Source organism: Pleurodeles waltl, chromosome 9 (assembly GCF_031143425.1).
Source record: "Pleurodeles waltl isolate 20211129_DDA chromosome 9, aPleWal1.hap1.20221129, whole genome shotgun sequence".
Lineage (NCBI taxonomy): Eukaryota > Metazoa > Chordata > Amphibia > Caudata > Salamandridae > Pleurodeles > Pleurodeles waltl.
This window is the reverse complement of record NC_090448.1, coordinates 161,466,239-161,485,473: the sequence shown is the minus strand read 5'-3', so window position 1 is coordinate 161,485,473 and position 19,235 is coordinate 161,466,239. Positions and strand designations below refer to the sequence as shown.

At 41.2% G+C, this 19,235-nt stretch overlaps 1 protein-coding gene across 22 annotated transcripts in view; it reads right to left on the bottom strand.

Moving 5' to 3' along the window:
- The window catches only part of MAGI1 (membrane associated guanylate kinase, WW and PDZ domain containing 1), a 1,074,483-nt gene that overhangs the window by 209,280 nt on the left and 845,968 nt on the right, over nt 1-19,235 (bottom strand). For 9 of the 22 annotated variants that reach the window (XM_069206490.1, XM_069206480.1, XM_069206492.1 and 6 more), the window contains one exon: nt 7,080-7,118. The exons of 5 other annotated variants lie outside the window; for them this stretch is intronic. In XM_069206490.1, coding sequence (XP_069062591.1) covers nt 7,080-7,118 — 39 coding nt within the window. The remainder of the gene's footprint in view (nt 1-7,079; nt 7,119-19,235) is intronic. 8 more of the 22 variants (XM_069206491.1, XM_069206481.1, XM_069206501.1 and 5 more) reach the window with 1 other exon arrangement.

The window sequence follows — 19,235 nt, the reverse complement described above, 5'->3', positions numbered from 1 at the left end:
TTATCTTTTGTACAATCAGTTGTTTGGCAAAATTCAATCATCCATACTTATTGATCTCTCAGAGCTTTCCAAGTATGTTCAATTTATAATATATCAGGTTTGTGTATTCTGATATTTTAATCAGTACAATTACAAATCTCATGATATGTTTTATTAGAGTCTCAAAGGCCACTTATCTTTGTTTTGTTTTTGTAAAGATTACAGCAAACCAATCCATGATTGAGCCCATAGCTATCCTTTAACCCCTCCATAAATACCCCCATTTTATAGCACAGTCTATTTTCGTGGATGGAACATTTTCTGTCCTCTTGTCAACACTTTTAGCGCAAAGGCTCAATTGGGCAGATTCTCAGACATTTACATGAGATTATACCTTTCAAACATCAATCAATTCATTTTTATAGAGGCCACTGAATTGCCCACTGTCCATTTGCACATCTTCCTGTACCACTAAATACATTTCACAAAGTAGCACTTAGAATTAGCAGTTTCATCTCTCCCTGTCCAACTAGTGGATCATAATTCTGATACGGCTAGCAAGGGGTCCACTCAAGTTCAAATCCTTAAAGCTCAAGAGACATGAATGTAATCCAAAATTCACATCAAGAAATGGATATGCCTTTGACCTTATCCACTGTTACATCCAAGACTAGTGCTGCTTAAGTCAAATATGCTATCTGCCAGTATTTTCAAACTACTCTTCCTTGACAGTCGATTCCCATTTACAACTAGTTTCGACAGACCATCTTCTAGTGCTCATTCACGTTTCATTTTCTGCTGCCTGTCCGTACCCTACCATGACCAAAAAGCGGAACATTCGAGTTCAGCCTACCACATATGCTCTCTCAAACTGAGGTAACCACTTCAGAATGATAGAGGATGCAATTAATTCCTTCAATTACATGGATTTGGTATTCTGGCTCCCTCCAAAACCTTTTTTTTTTTAGTAAGGGTACCAACCTATCTGCGAACTGGTTCACACCCACTCTTGCTGGTAGAAAAACTCCAATGCAAACAAGTGAACAAAAGTAGTGTAAGAACTATGACATTGAGGACAAATAAGTTTGTAGCCCTGCCCTCAAACAGTTCTGGAGAAATATTTAAAAAAAGCAAAATTGCAAATTGCTTTCTTCTCTTTGCAAATTCCAGCTGTGGATAGCACAGAACAGTCTTCAGAATTGTCAAAATGTTTTTGCAGCCTGCAAGCAAAAATGTGCCTGCATCAATCTCGGTCAGAAGAACTCTCCCTCTTTTTCCACTCAAAGTGGAAAAAAATCTACTCCAAGTTCAGCAACTTGCCTTACCTCTCAACCCATGGGTTAACCCCCACCCCTTCAGACAAGCTGTGGGCACGGCTTGTTTCATTTGAGCCAATCTCACTAGTGGACTTGGAGCAAATCATCCATAAAATCAAATGAACTCACCCTTAAGACACACCTGCCTACCCTTCCTGCTCATCAGGACTGCATCGTCCATTAATGTGCAAATCACGGCTTGCATCAACCTGTTACTTGAATGAGAAATAGTGCTGCTAAGATGGAAAAAGGCACTGGTGATTTCTTAGTTAAAGAAATCAAAAGCTAATCCTCACATCCTGAGTAACTACAGACCCATCTACCTCCTCATACACCTTGGCAAGATGCCAGAATCCCTGGGAAATCAGCAGATCACCAGCTACGTTGAACAGAATAAGATTCTTCATCCTACTCAGTTGGGCTTCCACACCAGCTTTAGTGCAGAGCTAGCCCTTCTCGGAGTCACCAAATATATCAGAAGCAACCTTGACTGTGGTCAGACGGCGGCGGTCATAGTACTAGACCTTTCCGCCGCCTTCGATACAGTGTCTCACTTGATCCTCCTTCAAAGGCTGGAACAGGTGGGTATCACATGCCATGATCTGAAATGGCTCCGTTCCTTTCTAGCTGATAGACAACAGGCAGTCATTCTTTCACCCTTTACCTCCCAGTCGAGAGCCGTAAGCTGTGGTGTACCTCAGGGCTCATCACTAAGCCTAACTCTCTTCAATATCTATCTGGCCCCTCTAGCTTTAGCTGTGCAAAGCTGGGGCATGAACATAGTCTATGTATATTATATGCAACTAATGGTATTCTTCCTTGATGACATGGAGATTGGTGACTTTCAGGGATGTCGTAAGTCCATTGCTCAATGGATGCCTAATAGCGGTCTTCAACTAAATTCGGAAAAAAAATAATTTTAATGTTTGGGTTTTCTTCCGCCCCTCGACGTCTTGCTGTTCTGGCCTTTTAACAACCATCCTTCAACACTCTCCACAACTGTCAGGAACCTGGAGGTCATGATGGACACAACCCTCTCCTTCAAACCCCACGTCAAGGCCACAGCTGCTACCAGATTAGGTCTGTTAAAATCCTTGAGAAAGTGTTTAAAATATCTGCCCCTGAACACCCGTAATGGTATTGTAGACACACTTATCTCCAGGCTGGATGAAGCCAACAGACTATCTAACCCCCTAGAATCTGCTATCTCAACTGCAGCATGTTCAGAAAGTGTCAGACGTATTCTGAATATCCCCAAATGCCAGGCCATCAGATAAGGGCTCAAAGATCTGCACTGGCTACCAATCACTTCCAGGATAAAGTTCAAGACATGCATGAATCACTCACATAGCACTCCACCAAAGGGATCCCAGCTACATACAAGGCAGGCTTAAACACTACTCTCCGGCCAGAGACCTCCATTCTTTCAACCACATCCTCCTGTGCATCTACAGATTTCAGAGCCAGATCTAGGGGCAGGTCCTTCACTGCAGGTCTCTGAAACACCCTCCCGCTCTCCCTCCATTCAATGTCCTCCAAAAGCCTGTTCACAGCACAACTGAAAAGAGTGCTATCCAGTGAGCTGTAACCTCTTTGATTTGACCGATCTTACACAAACTTCATGACACTTCTTCTGGACCAACAGTTTCACTCTATAAATATTACTTCATTTATTCAGTTTAGGTCTCCTAGCACAATAAGCAATATATTAAACTCATTACAAATTATTCTATTCCTTTGCTATGCAATTCATGAATGTCCTGCGAATAATACAAGGAATTCATGATACTATAGTTCTCATTCACTGTTCAGATTAATCTAATTCAAAAGACATTCACACTTGCAACTGGTGCAAATAAGCAAAGGGTGATACAGTTGATGGATTTTATATTCATCAAAGAAGGAAGTGAATTTCACAATGGAATAAAGAAAGATCTCACAAAAGGAGACATATACAGACATAAGTGGTTATTAAGAAAAGGACCCTATTTTGAGATGAATTAACACTATTGGGAGGAGGTCACTCGCTGGCACAGGAAAAAGACCTACTATGTTCAAGACAGATTTAGCGTCAATCAAATGTCAAATCCAAGACAACTGTACAAGGTCAAATATGGACAATCTATTTCAGGTTTTTTTTAAAAGCAAGAAAGCCTTGGACATAGAAATGGAGAAATATTGTGGGGAAAGATAACCCATAACTACACCTAAAATCCTTTGGAAACAGATGCAGTGGCGTAAGGAAATGAGCAGTTATGCCTGAGATGGCCTCTAGCAAATGCATAACGAATATTGTTGCTTTAGGGGAGGTTCTTCACTTCCATACATTTTAATTAAACAAAAAAGGAGGAGGTACAAATTAAGTTATTTAGAAATATGTCCAAGTGATTCCCTCCGCTATCATAAAACACAGAACATATCCACTATTTATAATAGTGCTAAAATTCAGAACGTTGATGAAAATGACAGATTTGTCATTGTAGCAACATTTATATCTGTTGTGACATGCTATTCTCTTGGAATCAGCCCTAAGTGCAGGATCATCCCTTACGGGCTCTTCAAGTTTAAAAGCAATAACTGCTGATGGTCTCCATCATATTTCAACAACTGAGGTGAGACAAAACCTTGAATCAAACTGTAATGAAAACAGCAGCTGGAAATAACTAACATACAGAGGTGGCTACTCAAAGGAAAATACAACAATGTCTAAGTAAAAATTAAAATCTTGCAAAAATTTAATTCACAAAACACATCACTTATTTTTCCTGAAAGGATCTTTCAGTTAATTAACTCTTGAAATGTTATTTCAAAAGTTTAATTTAACAATGTTGTTTAAAAAAATTATCTTTTAATCAAAAGTCTAAACTCTAGCTAAGAGATAGGAGCAAGAAGCAAAATTATAAAGCAGCCACCGTTTTTTAGATTATTACATCAATGCTGCTGTATAAAATTGAAAACGTGTAAGATAAAACATTAAATCTCTTAACCATTTGTAATGTGAATTCAAAGGTGATTGTGAATCAAACCCTGCTCAATTTATCTGAAGGACGTGTTCTGTTAAGTGGTGACTACTGACATCCTGGAAATGTTAAGACTCCTTCGAAAGGGTACCAGGGCAGGGCAAATACAATCTACTCTAGATAAAAAACCCAGACTTCCCAATAAAGTGTTATTTCATTGAAGTCTACAAAACTCAGACAAAAAATGATTTCATTCATTTTTCTAATTCATCTCATCTAAAAATATTGCACAAATTTCTAATAGTTCATCAATTCATCGCTTTACTTTAGTGCATAAACAGATTAGTTTACATGTGTTTCGGCTTGAACAGCCTTCCTTACGATAGTCACTTTTCATTAAACCAGAGACAACCTCCAGCTGACCAAAAGTGAACATGCCTGATCATCAAGACTCATATATACTCTTCTCCCTGCATCTCATTTATATTATCTCCTCTGGATTCCAAAGGCTTCATAGTGTACACTGTTATTCTTCACACAGTTCTTGGGATGAATTAGGTCTCCTAAATATTATCCCAACCTGCATACATCACTCTTCTAAATAAAATGAGGGTCCTAATGAAGTTTGCCTGCTACCTCTCGTGCAACACTGAGTGGGCAAATCGCGTTAGGACCTTTGTTTTTGAAGAACACGAGTGAAGTAAAGAGATGAACTGCTGTCTTTGGAGCTATCATGATCAATCTGTTATAAAAGAAAATATATAATCACACATTGTGATTAGATTAAATGAACCTGTATAGCCACTCAAGTAAACAGATTAATTTATCTATTTAGAGTGATAATGAAAAGCAATCTGTTACACAGAATATAGTCACATACTGGAATTTGATAACCGAACAACACTGGATACAGGGCAGTGACTATCAGAAAGCCAAATGTTTTTCATGACAATTTTATGAGAAGTAAAGGAAAAAATGCATGGGAGTGAGATTGTGGAGTGTATGTTGAGTGAATGGGTTAATGTGTTTATAATAGGAGACACTCTAGCTGTGTGATCTGAAATTTATGGTTTTGCGATTGTGAGGGTTATGATTATTTTTACTATAATATACTAAGAATTATTATATAAATTATGCACAGGTGTGCAAATGTTTGCAACATGAAATGAATTAGAAAAATGAACTATATAGTTTTGTATATAATGAGCTTTTCTTAGCCTTCAATAATTTTGTAGACTTCAATGCAGTAACAATTTACTGAGAAGACAGAAGAATGACAGCCTTGTTACATGTACCAAAAATACAGTTTGTTATGAAAGGCTCTGCAAAATGCAACATGGTGGACCTCTAGCTTCTGCCTTGAATGCTTAAGTTCTATCTTGGTAGATACTCCTGGGTCTTTTAATTCTTGGATTATAGGTTAATATCAGGGTTGCGTGCTACTCCTCCATCGCCAAATAAAAATGTCTGTAGACCATAGTTAGCCACTTTATATTACAAGACAATTATCTGGCGTAAACTCTTCCTTTTTATCTAACATAACCGAACCCCTCACTAAAACATTCACTTCCTCACAGATCTTGGTCATTTCCTTTGGGGTTTCACAAAACTTCTGCTTAGTTTGTAAAGTTTGCCAGCTCAGGCTCAACGGAAAACTGTTAAATATAACAAAAAGAGACTTCCAACTGCCTTCTACCATCTCATTCTAAAAAAATCAAACTTCAATTACAAATAAATGTAAAAATGTTTAAAACAGCCATTTTCTGTCTACATTCCAAGGAAACATTTCTTATAGAATCTACAGTAAAATGCCTTCTCACCACAATAATCAACACTCCACACGCCATCTCTACTTTTCTTGAGTACAACAGTTCGCTAAACTTCAAAGGAGGGTCTTGGTCCCAAATTTGCTTGTTGCTGGCAACAATGTCAAGATTGCCTACTCCTTCCAGTAACTCGTCAAATGTGCTTTTTAGCCACAAAATACCCCATATAGCAAAATCAGTAACAATACACTCATTACTTCACACATGAACTCAAACTCATTTATGTAGGTTGACATAAGCTTCTCTATATTTAACACCAGTCATCCAATGCCAGTCATGCACACTGTCACAGTTCACTGCCTTCAATGATTTTGTTTCTCAAAGCTACCATTCACATGTACTTTTCTATTCTCTGAAGCATAAACATACTTATTTCCTTTGTTTCCTACAACCATATACCAAAGTGCTCTACCACTGGCAAAGCATACGCCTTGTGCCGATAAGAAAAGTGTTACCCATCTTGATGGGATTATTTTATAGACCGTGAAATATGGTGCTGAAAGGTCCTGCTGCTACATGAAAACAGACACAGGGCTAAACACAGACTCTATAATATTGATTAGATGACTGAGCCACCAGATATCTAAAAGATGTGTATACATCTGCACCAATTACATTTTTCACTAGATGAGTTTTTACTAGTTTTCTTTAAGCTTCTTACTCCACTTTAAGTAAAATTTGTTAATACACCCAATTGACAATGGCCACGCATGTAAAATCTTTTTATCTTTAAAGAAAAACGACCATACCCATCAAGCATTCAGTTTCAAGACATAAGCAACATAAAGTTTGGAAAACATGGATTCCAGATGCCTTTGGAACTGGTCCTCCATGGATCTTAAAGCCACACTGAAAGGCATATCATGTGTGGGTCTCACATGCCTGCATGGTGGAGTACCCCGCTGACAAGTACTGAATGCAAACACCACTTCACACAAACACCCAATACATTGTGGTGATTCTTCAGACAGACATCAAATGTTATATCCATGAATTACCTAGTTCACTGTCCAGTTCCTCGGTGTGTACCCCTTCTTCTCCAAGGCAAGAGCAGTAAATGAGATAGAAAAGATTAAAAGAAAAATTCAGACACCAGCACCAAGCAAGACACTCCTTCGAGCAAAAAGGCAAAGCCAAATTTACACACATCCTGTCATAGTAAACAACATTTAGTGTGTTCTGAGTAACCATTACTTTATCTGTTTATAATGGAATTCACCAGATAACAGAACCTAAAAAGAGTGGTGAACAGAGTCCTTTGTGCCTGAAATTTCACACTTCTACAAGGATAATAAACAGATGGTTTCATACAGGAAAACATGGTATGTGCAACAAGTCAATTAGCCTAATTGTACATACATATGCACTTCTGGAATCAGGTCCTTTCTGTTAAGATTTTTTTTTTAATGTTCCTATTTGTCTCATACTTTGACATTCTAGCTCTTATTAAAGAAATTCAAATTTGGCATAGTGAATGGTGTGATCCTATTATAATTTACTGAAATATATTAGCTATTTATTAAGTGTGCTGCTGGAGAGGGAGCCTGCAACAAATTGTGTTCAGAGGAGAGAACTGTTGTGCAGCTTCTTTCTGGATTGTTTCATGGACTAATGTCATTTCCAGATTTTATTAAATTACTTCAATTTTCTCAATGGCTGAATCTGAGTGCACACTTTAAGTGTTGTAAAGGTTAAAGTCCATGCCTTAGAGCCTCAGTAAAATAATTTCATCAAGTTGAATAAGACTAAGCATGCTGCAGAGGACAGAAATTGATTCCAATACCAATAAGGTCAAATGGGTGGAAGTGAATTACAGCTCCCCCTAAGCAAAAGCAAATAAACTCAGTTTTCTGCAAGCAGGAGCTGTCAAACAGCTGCTTGCAGAAAGGGGAGTTTTTAATCTGTTTCACTGTACACAAATCTATGTGCAGGGAAACAGATGAAAGTATTGCTACGAGCAGATGAGCCCTGCTCATGGAAGCAGGGAGCTGCTATTTAAAGCAGCTCCCTGCTAGCAGGAGCAATGCCAGCTCTTGCAGGAGTCAGGAGCTGGCTGGGATTGAGGGGGGCCTTCAGGATCCCCCCGCAGTCCTGTACATTTAAAAAAATTTAATGGCCTACTGGGACAACTAATGAACTGTCAGTCAGGCGGCTGAAGATTCAAGTCCTGGTATCTCATGCTGTGTGTCTATTTACTAGTGTTTAGAATGTTAAACATTTTTTGTGATGGAACATTTGCGTGTTTTTGCCATCAAAATCTGTGGGTTGAAAGTAAATTATGTCTGGACACTAAAGTAACAACTCACCTGTGACAGTGATTAAGGTCTCAAACTGTCACACTGAAGGTTGTGGGTTCTAGTCTAGGTGTGACTGCAGTCACTTCCATACTTTAATTTCTTTTCAACATCAATTGTTTAAGGTACAACTCGAAAGGTGATCTTGCTTGATTCTAAGTATATCATTAAGCCTGAAAAATCTGTCTCTCAACTCCCGCTGAGCACGGCAGGATTAAAATTACTTTAAGTATATAAAAAAAAATGTTTTTAAACAAATTCATTGAAAAAAAAAAAAAAAAATAAGCTAACAGGGACGCTCTAGTTCAGTTCTGAATTTACTCACACGAAACCGGACAAATAAAGCAGTTCGTTATTTCAAGTAGCAATATCACGTGACCTAAGGTAACTAACACACGCACTTGCCTTGCGCACTGTTAATTACCCCACATATTGCAGCACTCATGACATCTTTGAAAACATCACTGATAATATCACTAATACTTGAAGTAAAAATTGAGAGAAAAAAAACTGCATAGCGGGGCGTGAGTTAGTTACCTTAGGCTACGAGTTATAGATACTTGAAATAACGAACTGTAACTACTGAATTTGTCTGGTTTTGAGTGAATAAATTCAAAACCTAACTATAACGTTCCTGTAACCTTTGTTTTGTTTTTTTGTGAACATCCATAGATTTATCTATATCTCTAATTATCTATATCTCTAATTATCTATATCCCTATTCACTGAAAACCCCAAAGGTTACAGGGACATTTATAATTAGGAAATACAATAAAAAATAAACATAGAAATGCATTTAAAAAGCTCAAGGTTACAGAGATGTTATAGTTACTCGCATTTTAAATGTACCAAAACAGATATTCACCTGTTGTAGTTCGAGTTCTCAAGTAACTATAGCTCATGCCCACGGTAACTAACTCGCACTTCAGCCATGCACAGTGTTTTCGTCAAAAATGTTTCTACAAATATTACATTGATTGATATTATCAGTGAGGTTATCAAAGATGTCATGAGTGCTGTAATTTGTGAGTTAATTAGTGGTGCAGGGCAAGGGTGCAAGTTATAGTTATCATAAGGCATGAGTTCTAGTTACTTGAGATAAGTCCAACAGGTGAATTTCTATGGTTTGGTGCTACTAAAATGTGAGCCTAACTATAACATCCCTGTAACCTTTGTTTTTTTTCAGTGAATTTCTATGTTTTTTTTTTTTTTTTTTAAATGTAAAGTAATTTTCATTACTATACGTTAAACCACTGCTGTATGGTCATTCCCTATATCCACTCAACCCCACATATGGCCTTCGGCCATGCACAGCAGTAGTTGGCGGCAGGTCGCAAGACAACCCCTCCCCACCAATAACAGGTTTCAACCCACATCCCCGGGGCCAAGCCTTCTAAAATGTTTTGGGTTTTTTGGGGAAGGGGGTGCAATGTGACGTCCCACCTCAGGTCGATCTTGGCCCCCGGGACCCTCACTTCTAAAATAGTTTTGGAGGGGGAGTGGCACGTGGCTCCCTCCCAGACCAATCAGTTCCCCAGGGACCCCATTCCCCAGGGCCAGACCCCCAAGGGCAGATCTCAGCCCCGGACCCAGCCATGTGACCTCGGGGTGCCGCCCCCCCACCCAGCCACAATGTTGGAGCCAATGGGGGGGGGGGGGGGCTGGGCACCCCGGGACATAGCAAAAGCCGACCCTGGGGGGGGTGGGGGGTAGTGGTCCTGAGGGCCATCAGGGGCTCCTTAATAGCCCCAGGGATGTGGTGGTCTCCAAGGCTTTGGGAGGGGGGCAAGCGCCCCCCCCCTGTTTTAAATGTAATAAAGCCCCTGGGAAGGTGGTGGCCCCTGGGGCAGCGGAGGGGCTAGGCAGCCCCCCACTTTAAAATAACAATGGCACCGGGACCTGACCCACCCAGGAGCTTATTCAGAAAACAAGCCTGAGGTTTAATTTTTTTTTTTTTAAGTTTTCAGTGGATCTGCAGATCTGCCATGAAGTCCACCAAAAATTCTATAAAAAAAATTTAAAAAATGCTTTTTTGCCCTGGGTCTGTGTCCTTCTGGGTCCCCACCACCAGAGCTAAGGGGTTAAGGTGTCCCCACCCTGGCCCTTTGTTTTTTTGTTGTTTTTTTACGTTTTTTCTGGGACTCTGCTGAAGCAGAGTCCCAGCATGGTTGCCAACACTTCCTCGTAGAATCTCAGCACGAGATCAGGAGGGGGTGTAAATCCTTTGCGCCCCTATATATCCAAATTTTTTTAATTTCTTTAATTTCTCTAAAACTACTGGACGGATTTACACCAAATAAAAAGGGCGCTTTCTGGACCAAGAGCCCCCTTTCTGCCAAATTTGGTGTAATTCTGACCAGTTGTTTCAGTGCTATAACTGTTCAAAATCCCTATGGAAAAATGAAAGGAGGAAAAAACATTTTTGGGCCCCCCCTTTTTCTCAGCCCTCAGTTGACAGATCACCCCAAAATGTTCCACTAGGGGAGATATATCTATATCTCTTCCTCCACCAGCTCCAATGTTCTACGGAAACATGTGTCAGTGGTGTGAATTTTAGCTTTAGTTTGTTTGTGCCATCATGTTCACCTTGGATGTTTTGCCATTGTCTGAATATTTAAGCCGTTTCAAAATTTTAATGATGAATTGCGCCAAAGTTAGTAACAAAACATGTTTGCCATAAGGAGGTCTGTTAAAGGCCAGTCAGAGAAGTATCTTGGTGGATGCCACCCTGCTGGATTCTACGTTGCCCTGTATTCTAGTGCCTCGGTCCCGTTTCACCAGGTGCTTAAATAAGTATACCAAACTAAAACTACAGAGCCCGAGAACTAGCGGCGGCTCACCCAAGACGTTTCATGACCTTACCCCCATCCTCACCACATGCAATTGATCTGCTGTGTCCCCCTGCACTCATTCACCAAATGATCAGAGATGTGGTAAATGGCATCTGAAACGTTCCCACAAACCTTTGATGAACACAGTAATTCTAGGTCCCACAAGCTATTCATTATTCAATAGCGATACTAAGAAGATTCAGTAAATCTAGCACGGTTGTCGACCCACCTTAAATCCAGCCAGCTTTGAATACGACCCAACTATTGTGGTTTTAAGTTCTAAGGATGAGAATCGAGACTTCTGTTGAGCTCTTTTCTATTTACTTTGAGGAAAAAACTTTCATATTGTGATATGGCATGTGTTACCTGGGTATTCTGTTTCAAGTAGAACAGGCCGTGATGATTCCCTGTACCTCTCTACAAGGAGACAACGTAGGAAACCTGTGATGCACACAAAGATTCACCCTTCAATAATATCAGCACCAACACTCCATCCCAATTTTGGTTAATGAATACAAGATATCCACCAGCAATACAGGATGTGCAGACGCACAACTTGCATAGACAGAGTTGCCAGGGTTAGTTACTGAACAGCATTCACCATCCTTGATCATCTTTGCTATCATAGTGACACTTACCATAGCGCGCTATGCATCTGGCCGAAAAGACATTCCTAGGCAGACTAGTATTAAAAAGAGAGGGATCAGTGTTTAATTTGTAAAACGAGTAGAAACATAAATAGGTCATTGGGGCTCAAGTTTTTTCTTAGAGCCTGCAACTGGCACTGATGAATTCCAGGGTTGTTGAATATCAAGTCTACCTTGTCTTGCTTCGACCTTATACCCCTTTTTTCTCAACATCTTACACTTCCTCTTGATCTCACTCTGGCAGTTTTTCCATCCCTGCATTCTCCCTTGGTTACTTTTTTTCCTATTGTTCTCTGCCTCAATTTTCTGCTTTTTCTCTTGCTCTGGGCCAAAGTCTGATGAAAAAACAGAAGTCTTAAAAATCCCCAAAAATGAGCGCCGATGCAGACGATCTGTGAGCAAAGTAAGTAATGGGCGAGCTCTCATACAGGGATGGATGGCGGTGCAATTCCTGCAAAAATCTATTTTTAAGAATGGGTCTCTAAAGTGAAGCACTGTTTAAACGAGCCTGTAAGGACATCTCTAATGACAACCACAAATGATACAAAATTGAACAAAAACGAAAAAGTGTTTAGATATTCTCATTTCCCATGTGAATATTGGCTTGCATTTCCAAATACATTTTGGATACAAAACTTCTTCCCAAAACTTTTTAATATAGGGAAGGTGTTCCTATCGGTCAGATGTAGTTCTGTCACTCTGAAAGGACACAACCTTTGTTCGTCCGAGCCATTTCAATGAGCCCAGCATATTAAGGTTCTTAAGACGACCACACGTCAGCATATTATCTCAAACAGTAATTATAAAAAGTAATGATTTACTATGAAAGTCACATTTTGTTCTTACAAGAAAGGTATGCTCGTAGAATATTACCATTATTCCCAAATTCTAGGTCCTATTCCTTTATTCACGTACTTTGCAGTGAAAATGTCTAAATTAATATGATTCAGAACAGGGTTTAATTTGACACTTCTTACAACCACTGGTAAGAATCTTGCCACGTTCATTACAATCGTATTTACTGTTTACATATTAAGTTTGTGTATGCACATGTCCAGTGTTTGGAAGAATCCATAACTTCAGCTACTAGTTCCTGCATGCCTTAAATAGTGTGACAAATTGCAATATTTACCATTTTGGTTTGACGCAAAAAGTAAACTTAATGTGGGGCATAGGTTTTATATGATAATACTGGGTTACATTTTCCTGATGGGAATAAAACTATGCAGAATGGATTCCTGTGGTCTTGTTAATGACCGCCATAGCTGTGTCACAAACAGCATTGTATACAACACCACTAATTCAAACTTAGCTCATGATTAGATGTCTCTCTTGTCAGTGCCAGTTACCTTCCTTTTATTGGTGGCTTTCCTCCATTTGTGTCTGCCCCCGCAGACCAATGCTTAACATGTAAAAAAAAGTAAATATAAATGCATTTTAAAAAATGAATAATAAATAAGTGCCAAGGCCCAAAGCTTCTCTCAGAATCCTGCAACTGGTCCTCTCAAAGGTACAGGTTGTAAATATCGATGCGGTCTAGTCCAGAGTCATTCCACCTCATGCCTCTTTCATCCACCAGACATTCCCTCCCCATTTATCTCAATTTTATGGGCCATTTTCACCCCCGCTTTCTCCCTTTGTTACCGACGACCACATCTTACTCCTTCTTTGCCCCATTTCTGCCTTTGACCCTCTTGGTCTAGGTCAAAATCAGACGATGAAAAAAAACATTCCGGTCTCAAAAAAACAGAGCGGGAGGGACCCTTATGCAAGCCTCAGCTAAAATTAGGCACTGCCTGGACCATAGCACTTTTACCCTTGCTTTTGACTTTCGAGCATGTAGCCTTCCACTGTTCAAAACAGAGAACTACTTTTATGGCTTTTGTTCCAGGTCATCTGTGGTGTAGCACTCCACTGGAGTGCACATCTGTTTTCAGAGTACGCTTCCTCTCTCTACTTCAACTCACACTCCCCGCAAAACTGTTTCTCCCCCTCCCACCATATACTCCTTGGCAGCACACCAGGTGCCAGACAGTGGCCAAACTGATGTCCTAGATACCCCATATGCTGTTCTGTCGCTTACCACATGGAAAACGGCAGACTTGTTAATGCCCTTAGCAATCCATGGTGGTAGACGCTGTTGGATTTGCGAATAGCAGTAGGGTTATAAGCTTTTAACTCTCCGAATGGGAATTGGCAAACACAATCTCAATATCTGGCCTTGTTAAAAGTATAGAAAGAAATGAAAACTTGCTCTCTACACTTTCAGGATGACCATGTTGTGTGGTAACATCGCCAAAAAAGCACGCAAAGACCACACGATTTGTCAAACAATGCGGAAGTCATCCAGAAAGTATAAACTGCTGTTTTTATTGCTTTCTATACTTTTCATGTAACTGCTTAGGGCCTGGAAAAGCCGATCGCATCACTCGCTTAACACTTGCCGTAAACTGGGTTGGCCAATGCTTGTTACCCACGGATTCCAATTCAAAAAGGAAGCAGATGCTAATTTTTCTAATGCATAGACGCATAATAAGCAATAACCGCGCAAACCAGACAGAATATGAATACTGTTGTACACCTGGAAGTAAATGATCAAAGTATACATTTTGTTGTGCAAATTACACAAACACTGAACAAGAACGGGAAACTAGGTAAGGAAGGTGGCCACCACCAATGTTTCTACTGTAGTACTCACCCTTAATTAGGAAGGACAAAGAGCCCTTTACAAAGAAGTCTACATTTGTAGGCTTCCTTTTTTTCCCGATACACCACCTACGGTAATACTGTTACAATCTTCAATTTGTAAGTATTACATACACAAACGACTATAAACCAGTTAAACTGTCTAAGGCATGCCCTCCACAGCCAAACTGTTACCCAGTCAGATAAAAGACAACTGAAAGTTTGTCAGTATTTACCAATTAAGATGCATTTCTTATTCGTCTTTTTTTTGTAATACATCGAAATGTTTTAACAGAATGTCAGTTTGAGCTAATGAAGAAAATGAGCAGCGGATTTAATAATTAGCGCAGGCAAATGGGATAAGGTAGTTCAGAATTAATGGGCTCGAGTGTATTCCACACATTAAACTAATATGCAAATGCAGGCAGATTTCCTGAATAAGCGCTATTTATAGAAACCATCCATCAAACTATCTGAAAAGAGTTGGTAACTTTCTCACTGTCCTCCGTCAGATTCCTAAACTGCAATTCCTCACGCATTGATGGGAACTTCAAACAGGTCAACCCATCCGTGGGCTGTTTGCGGTTTGAAACTGTCCAGCACTGAATACTGAACTGAATGACGAAGAAGGCTAAAATAAAAAGGCTACTGCCTGTGGGTGCTTTCATTAGACATCTAGTTGTTGGGTCAGGAGCGGACCCTTTCTCTCTTATTTTTGGGAGTCATCTTATAGGTAGGGTTAGTTCTCCCCTTATGTCGTCAGATGTACACCCACGGTACCCCAACTCTGTAATTGCCATTTTCAGATTATTTTCTCTGTTGATCAGTTCTGTTCTAGAGTTTTGTACCATATCTTACGTATAGATATCTCTGCCTCTTTAGGACCCACACTCTGGGCTGGACTAGCCATAGCGGGTACTGTGCATTTTCCCAAGGGGGGAGCTGGAAGGGTGCAAGATGGTTCTGGAGCAGTGGGGGCTGGTTTTTGTGACTGGGGCCAGTTATGCAGCAGTGCTGCGAACTCAGTCCCCAAAACAGCAGCAAGCTCACGTTACCACAACCCGCCATGAGGCTCAAAAACTGTGGGTGGAACGTTTCAAGCACAGTTTTAAGACCTCACTACACTCAAAGGTACTTTCATGCGCAACCACCTTCTCATCCCCCCAAACACGCCTCACCTTCCCCTTCTCCCCCCCTTAACCTCCTCCAAAACCTTCCCTCCCTGGGGCTAATCAGAAAAAGTTGCCAGGGCTGCTTTGGGTACTCTGTCCTGCCGTGCCCACACTTCTTCTAGGGGAGGTGGGAGGCAGTGGCGGGTGGCAGTTTTAGGAGGGAGGGGGCGGGCGGGAAGCACACTCACCCACATCCATTAACACTCATCAACATTCAAACATACACACACGCACCAAACATTCATTAAAAAAAGATCACACACACACACACACTTACCTTCAGACTCGGAGGTCCCAGGAGGGTAGGAACTGCTGCCTTCCCTCACTGGCTGACTTAAAGTCAGCCAGTGAGGGAAGGCAGCAGTCCCAGCCTCGTCACAGAGTGGGATGGGGTCAGTGAGACTTCTGACCCCACCTCACTCTGTGACAAAGTCACACTGATTGACACTCGCCTTGGGCACTTCAGGGCTTAAACCTGAAGCTCCCAGGTCAAAGTCAATGGGTGACGCATTCCTCGTCACACAGGGGAGGGCCTCGAGGCACCTTTGCCAAGCCAAGGAGGTCACGCCCATAAGAGCTGTGACCTCTTCAGCCCAGCCAAGATCAGCTCAGCCAGGACTCTGCGCAATTCGTGCATGTCTGCTCCTGGCTGCCTGACCTGAACATGAAGAGTGGCTGTCAGGCTGAGAAATGGTCAGCCTGACAGACACTCTTCATGGAGGGTCAAAAGGTGGGGGGGGAGGGTGTGTGGCCCCTCCACCCTAAAGGATGGGCCGCACCTGGTGGGAGGATCACATGTGAATCGAGAAAAGTTTGCAAAACTACTCACACAAGTAAGTAATCTTCATTTTGCTGTGCAAATTTTCCATATTCACATGCAGTCTGTTGATTATGTAATGGCATTTCCTCCATTTGGGAGGGAGGGAAGGTTGAAGTGAGTGTGTGCTTATGAACACGTTTAAGACCTTCTGACCAACCCAAGTTTCTCTGGTAACTTGAATGTCTGCACTGAAGTGTTTTGTGAACGTGTGGACTGAAAATATGATTGCCATGCAAATCTCATTTATGGATATGCTAAATACGAAGGACCTGCTGTTTCCCATTCTCCTAGTGGAGCATGGCCTTTTCCTCTACTCCAAAGATAACCCCTCTAGAAAGTTTGGATACTCTATATTAACTAGCTAGCAGTGGCTCATGGCAACTTTATGCCTGTGGGGGAAAATGAGAAAACAAATTGCTCCCCTTTCTTATGTTGCCTGGTTTCTTGCAGGTAATACTTTAATGCTCGCCTGACATTCAGTTGTTCTGCATGTTTTTGTTAGCTGCTGGCAAAAAGCTGGCAGCTGACCAGTACAGATTGATTAATGCGAAATGGGATAGCGATACTGGCAAAAACTGAGGTTATATTGTCATGGCTACCCTCTCATTGTGTATTTGTAGGTATGGTTCTTGTACTGTAAATGCTGGCAATTCACAGACTCTGCACAGTGTGGCAAAGGAAACCAGGAATGATGTTTTCAAGGTTAGAACTTTTGATCCAGCTTTGTGCGTAAGCTAAAAGGGAGCCTTCATTCAAGGTAGGTTAAGGTTCCATAATGATGTGGTGGTAACTAGGTGATGCAAATCTTTTAGCCAAGTCCAGGAACCTTGTCATGACTTGAGTGGTTAAGTAACTCCTCCATATGGTGCTCCCAGTGTATGCTACTATGTCTGTAAGATGCACCTTGATTGATGTGCACAAAAGTTTCTCCTAAAAGAGGAATTTTAAATAGGATTATGGTGGTATCCTCTGTCCAGTGGAGTGTTATATTTTCTTTTCTGTACCAGTGGATAACTATTTACCAGCTGGCAGTACTCCATGTTCGTGCTGTCAGTCTCCTAAACTCCCTAAGACCTCCATGCATTTTTGGAGGGGGTTAACTCGGTGATCAGAAGCCACACTGCTAGACTGAAGCAGACTTGTTCTGGGTGACTAAATGTTCCTTCCGTATTACTAACTTTTGTTAAATTGGCAGTATTAGTGAAAAATATATGACATTTTTTTTCACTAATTTATCAACAGGCAACTCCCTTGGGACAGGATACCGGAATTAAAAGTCTTGGCAAATTAAGTTTGCTTGTGTTGCAAACAGGTCTATTTGTAGTGTGCCCCACTGTTGAAAACTGTCTTGCACTACTTCTGGTTTCAGCTCCCACTCATGTTATGAGCATCCTTGCCTATTTGGTTCTACACTGGACTGGACGACCGACTCTCTATGCCTTTTAGCATATATGCCCACAGAGATAACTAGGATCATCAAAAAAGCTTGGGGTGATTGTGCCCCTGGTCCAAATGGTATCCCGCAAGCACTCTAAGCACTCTACCTAGCAGTTTGCTGGCCAGGATGTTCAAAACAATCCTGGTGGATGAAGTTATCCCCAAAAACTGGAAAGGGTTGATCATCAGTCCCATCTTCAAGGAAGGCATTGAGTCATCTCCAAGTAACTATTCTCTAATTGTGTTGCTGGATGTAGACAATAATTATTTTGCCACTCTGCTGCTACAAGACTTCGAAGCATGGGCTTCAGACACAAGGAGACTTCTGCTAAACCAGGCTGGCTTCTTGATGAACCAAGGTACATTAACCAACCTTGCCACAGCAGGCCTTATCCTTAACAGAGCAAAGGCCATTTGAACATGGCTTTATATGTGCTTCATTGACTTTAAGGCAGCATGTGATTGTGTCCCATGCATCAAGCTATTGGCAAAACTCCAACAGTGGGGAATCCCACCGTCCCTGCTAATGGTGACTAAGCTGCTATGGTCAACACTTGGGTCAAGATAAATTTCGGGGATGGCACCCATTTGTCAAAGTGAGTGACAATATCGACCGGACTAGACAAGGGTGTGTTTTCGCATCTTTTCTTTTTAATTTATATATTGCGGACCTCTCCTTGGCGTTAGATAGACAGATCGCCCATGGCCCAGCCCTTGGGGGTCATCTAGTGTCAAACAGCCTGTATGCAGATGACCTGCTACTGCTCCCCAACACCCGAATAGACCTGCAGAGATAGCTGGATTGCCTAGGATCATATGTAGAGGTTAACTGGCTGGAGGAAAAACTGTAAGAAGACTGAAGTCACCTAGCTTAATGTCCACATTTTAACTCAATGCCAATGGCACCTCCGCAAAGGGACAATTGAAGAAAACCCTCAATATGTGTCGGGATATACTCAATGGGCTTGCTTGCAATGCTCAACCAGCCAGAGGGAAGCAATCAAGGGAAGAGCACAAGCCCAGATCTGTGCCATCTCAACTTTGGCCTATTCGCTTTGGGAGAACAATCTCCAGCTGCTGTAATAAAGGCAAAATTGATACTAGCACTCTTATGGAGGGGAAATAATGGGTGCAGATACCAGTCTCCTGGATAAAATCGTGACAAGGGCCTACTAACAAATATTCTGGCTACCAAGACATGCATCACCCTCCCAAGTTAGGCTACAGTTTTCCCCATTAAAACAAGCCATAACCAGGCCCACTGTCTG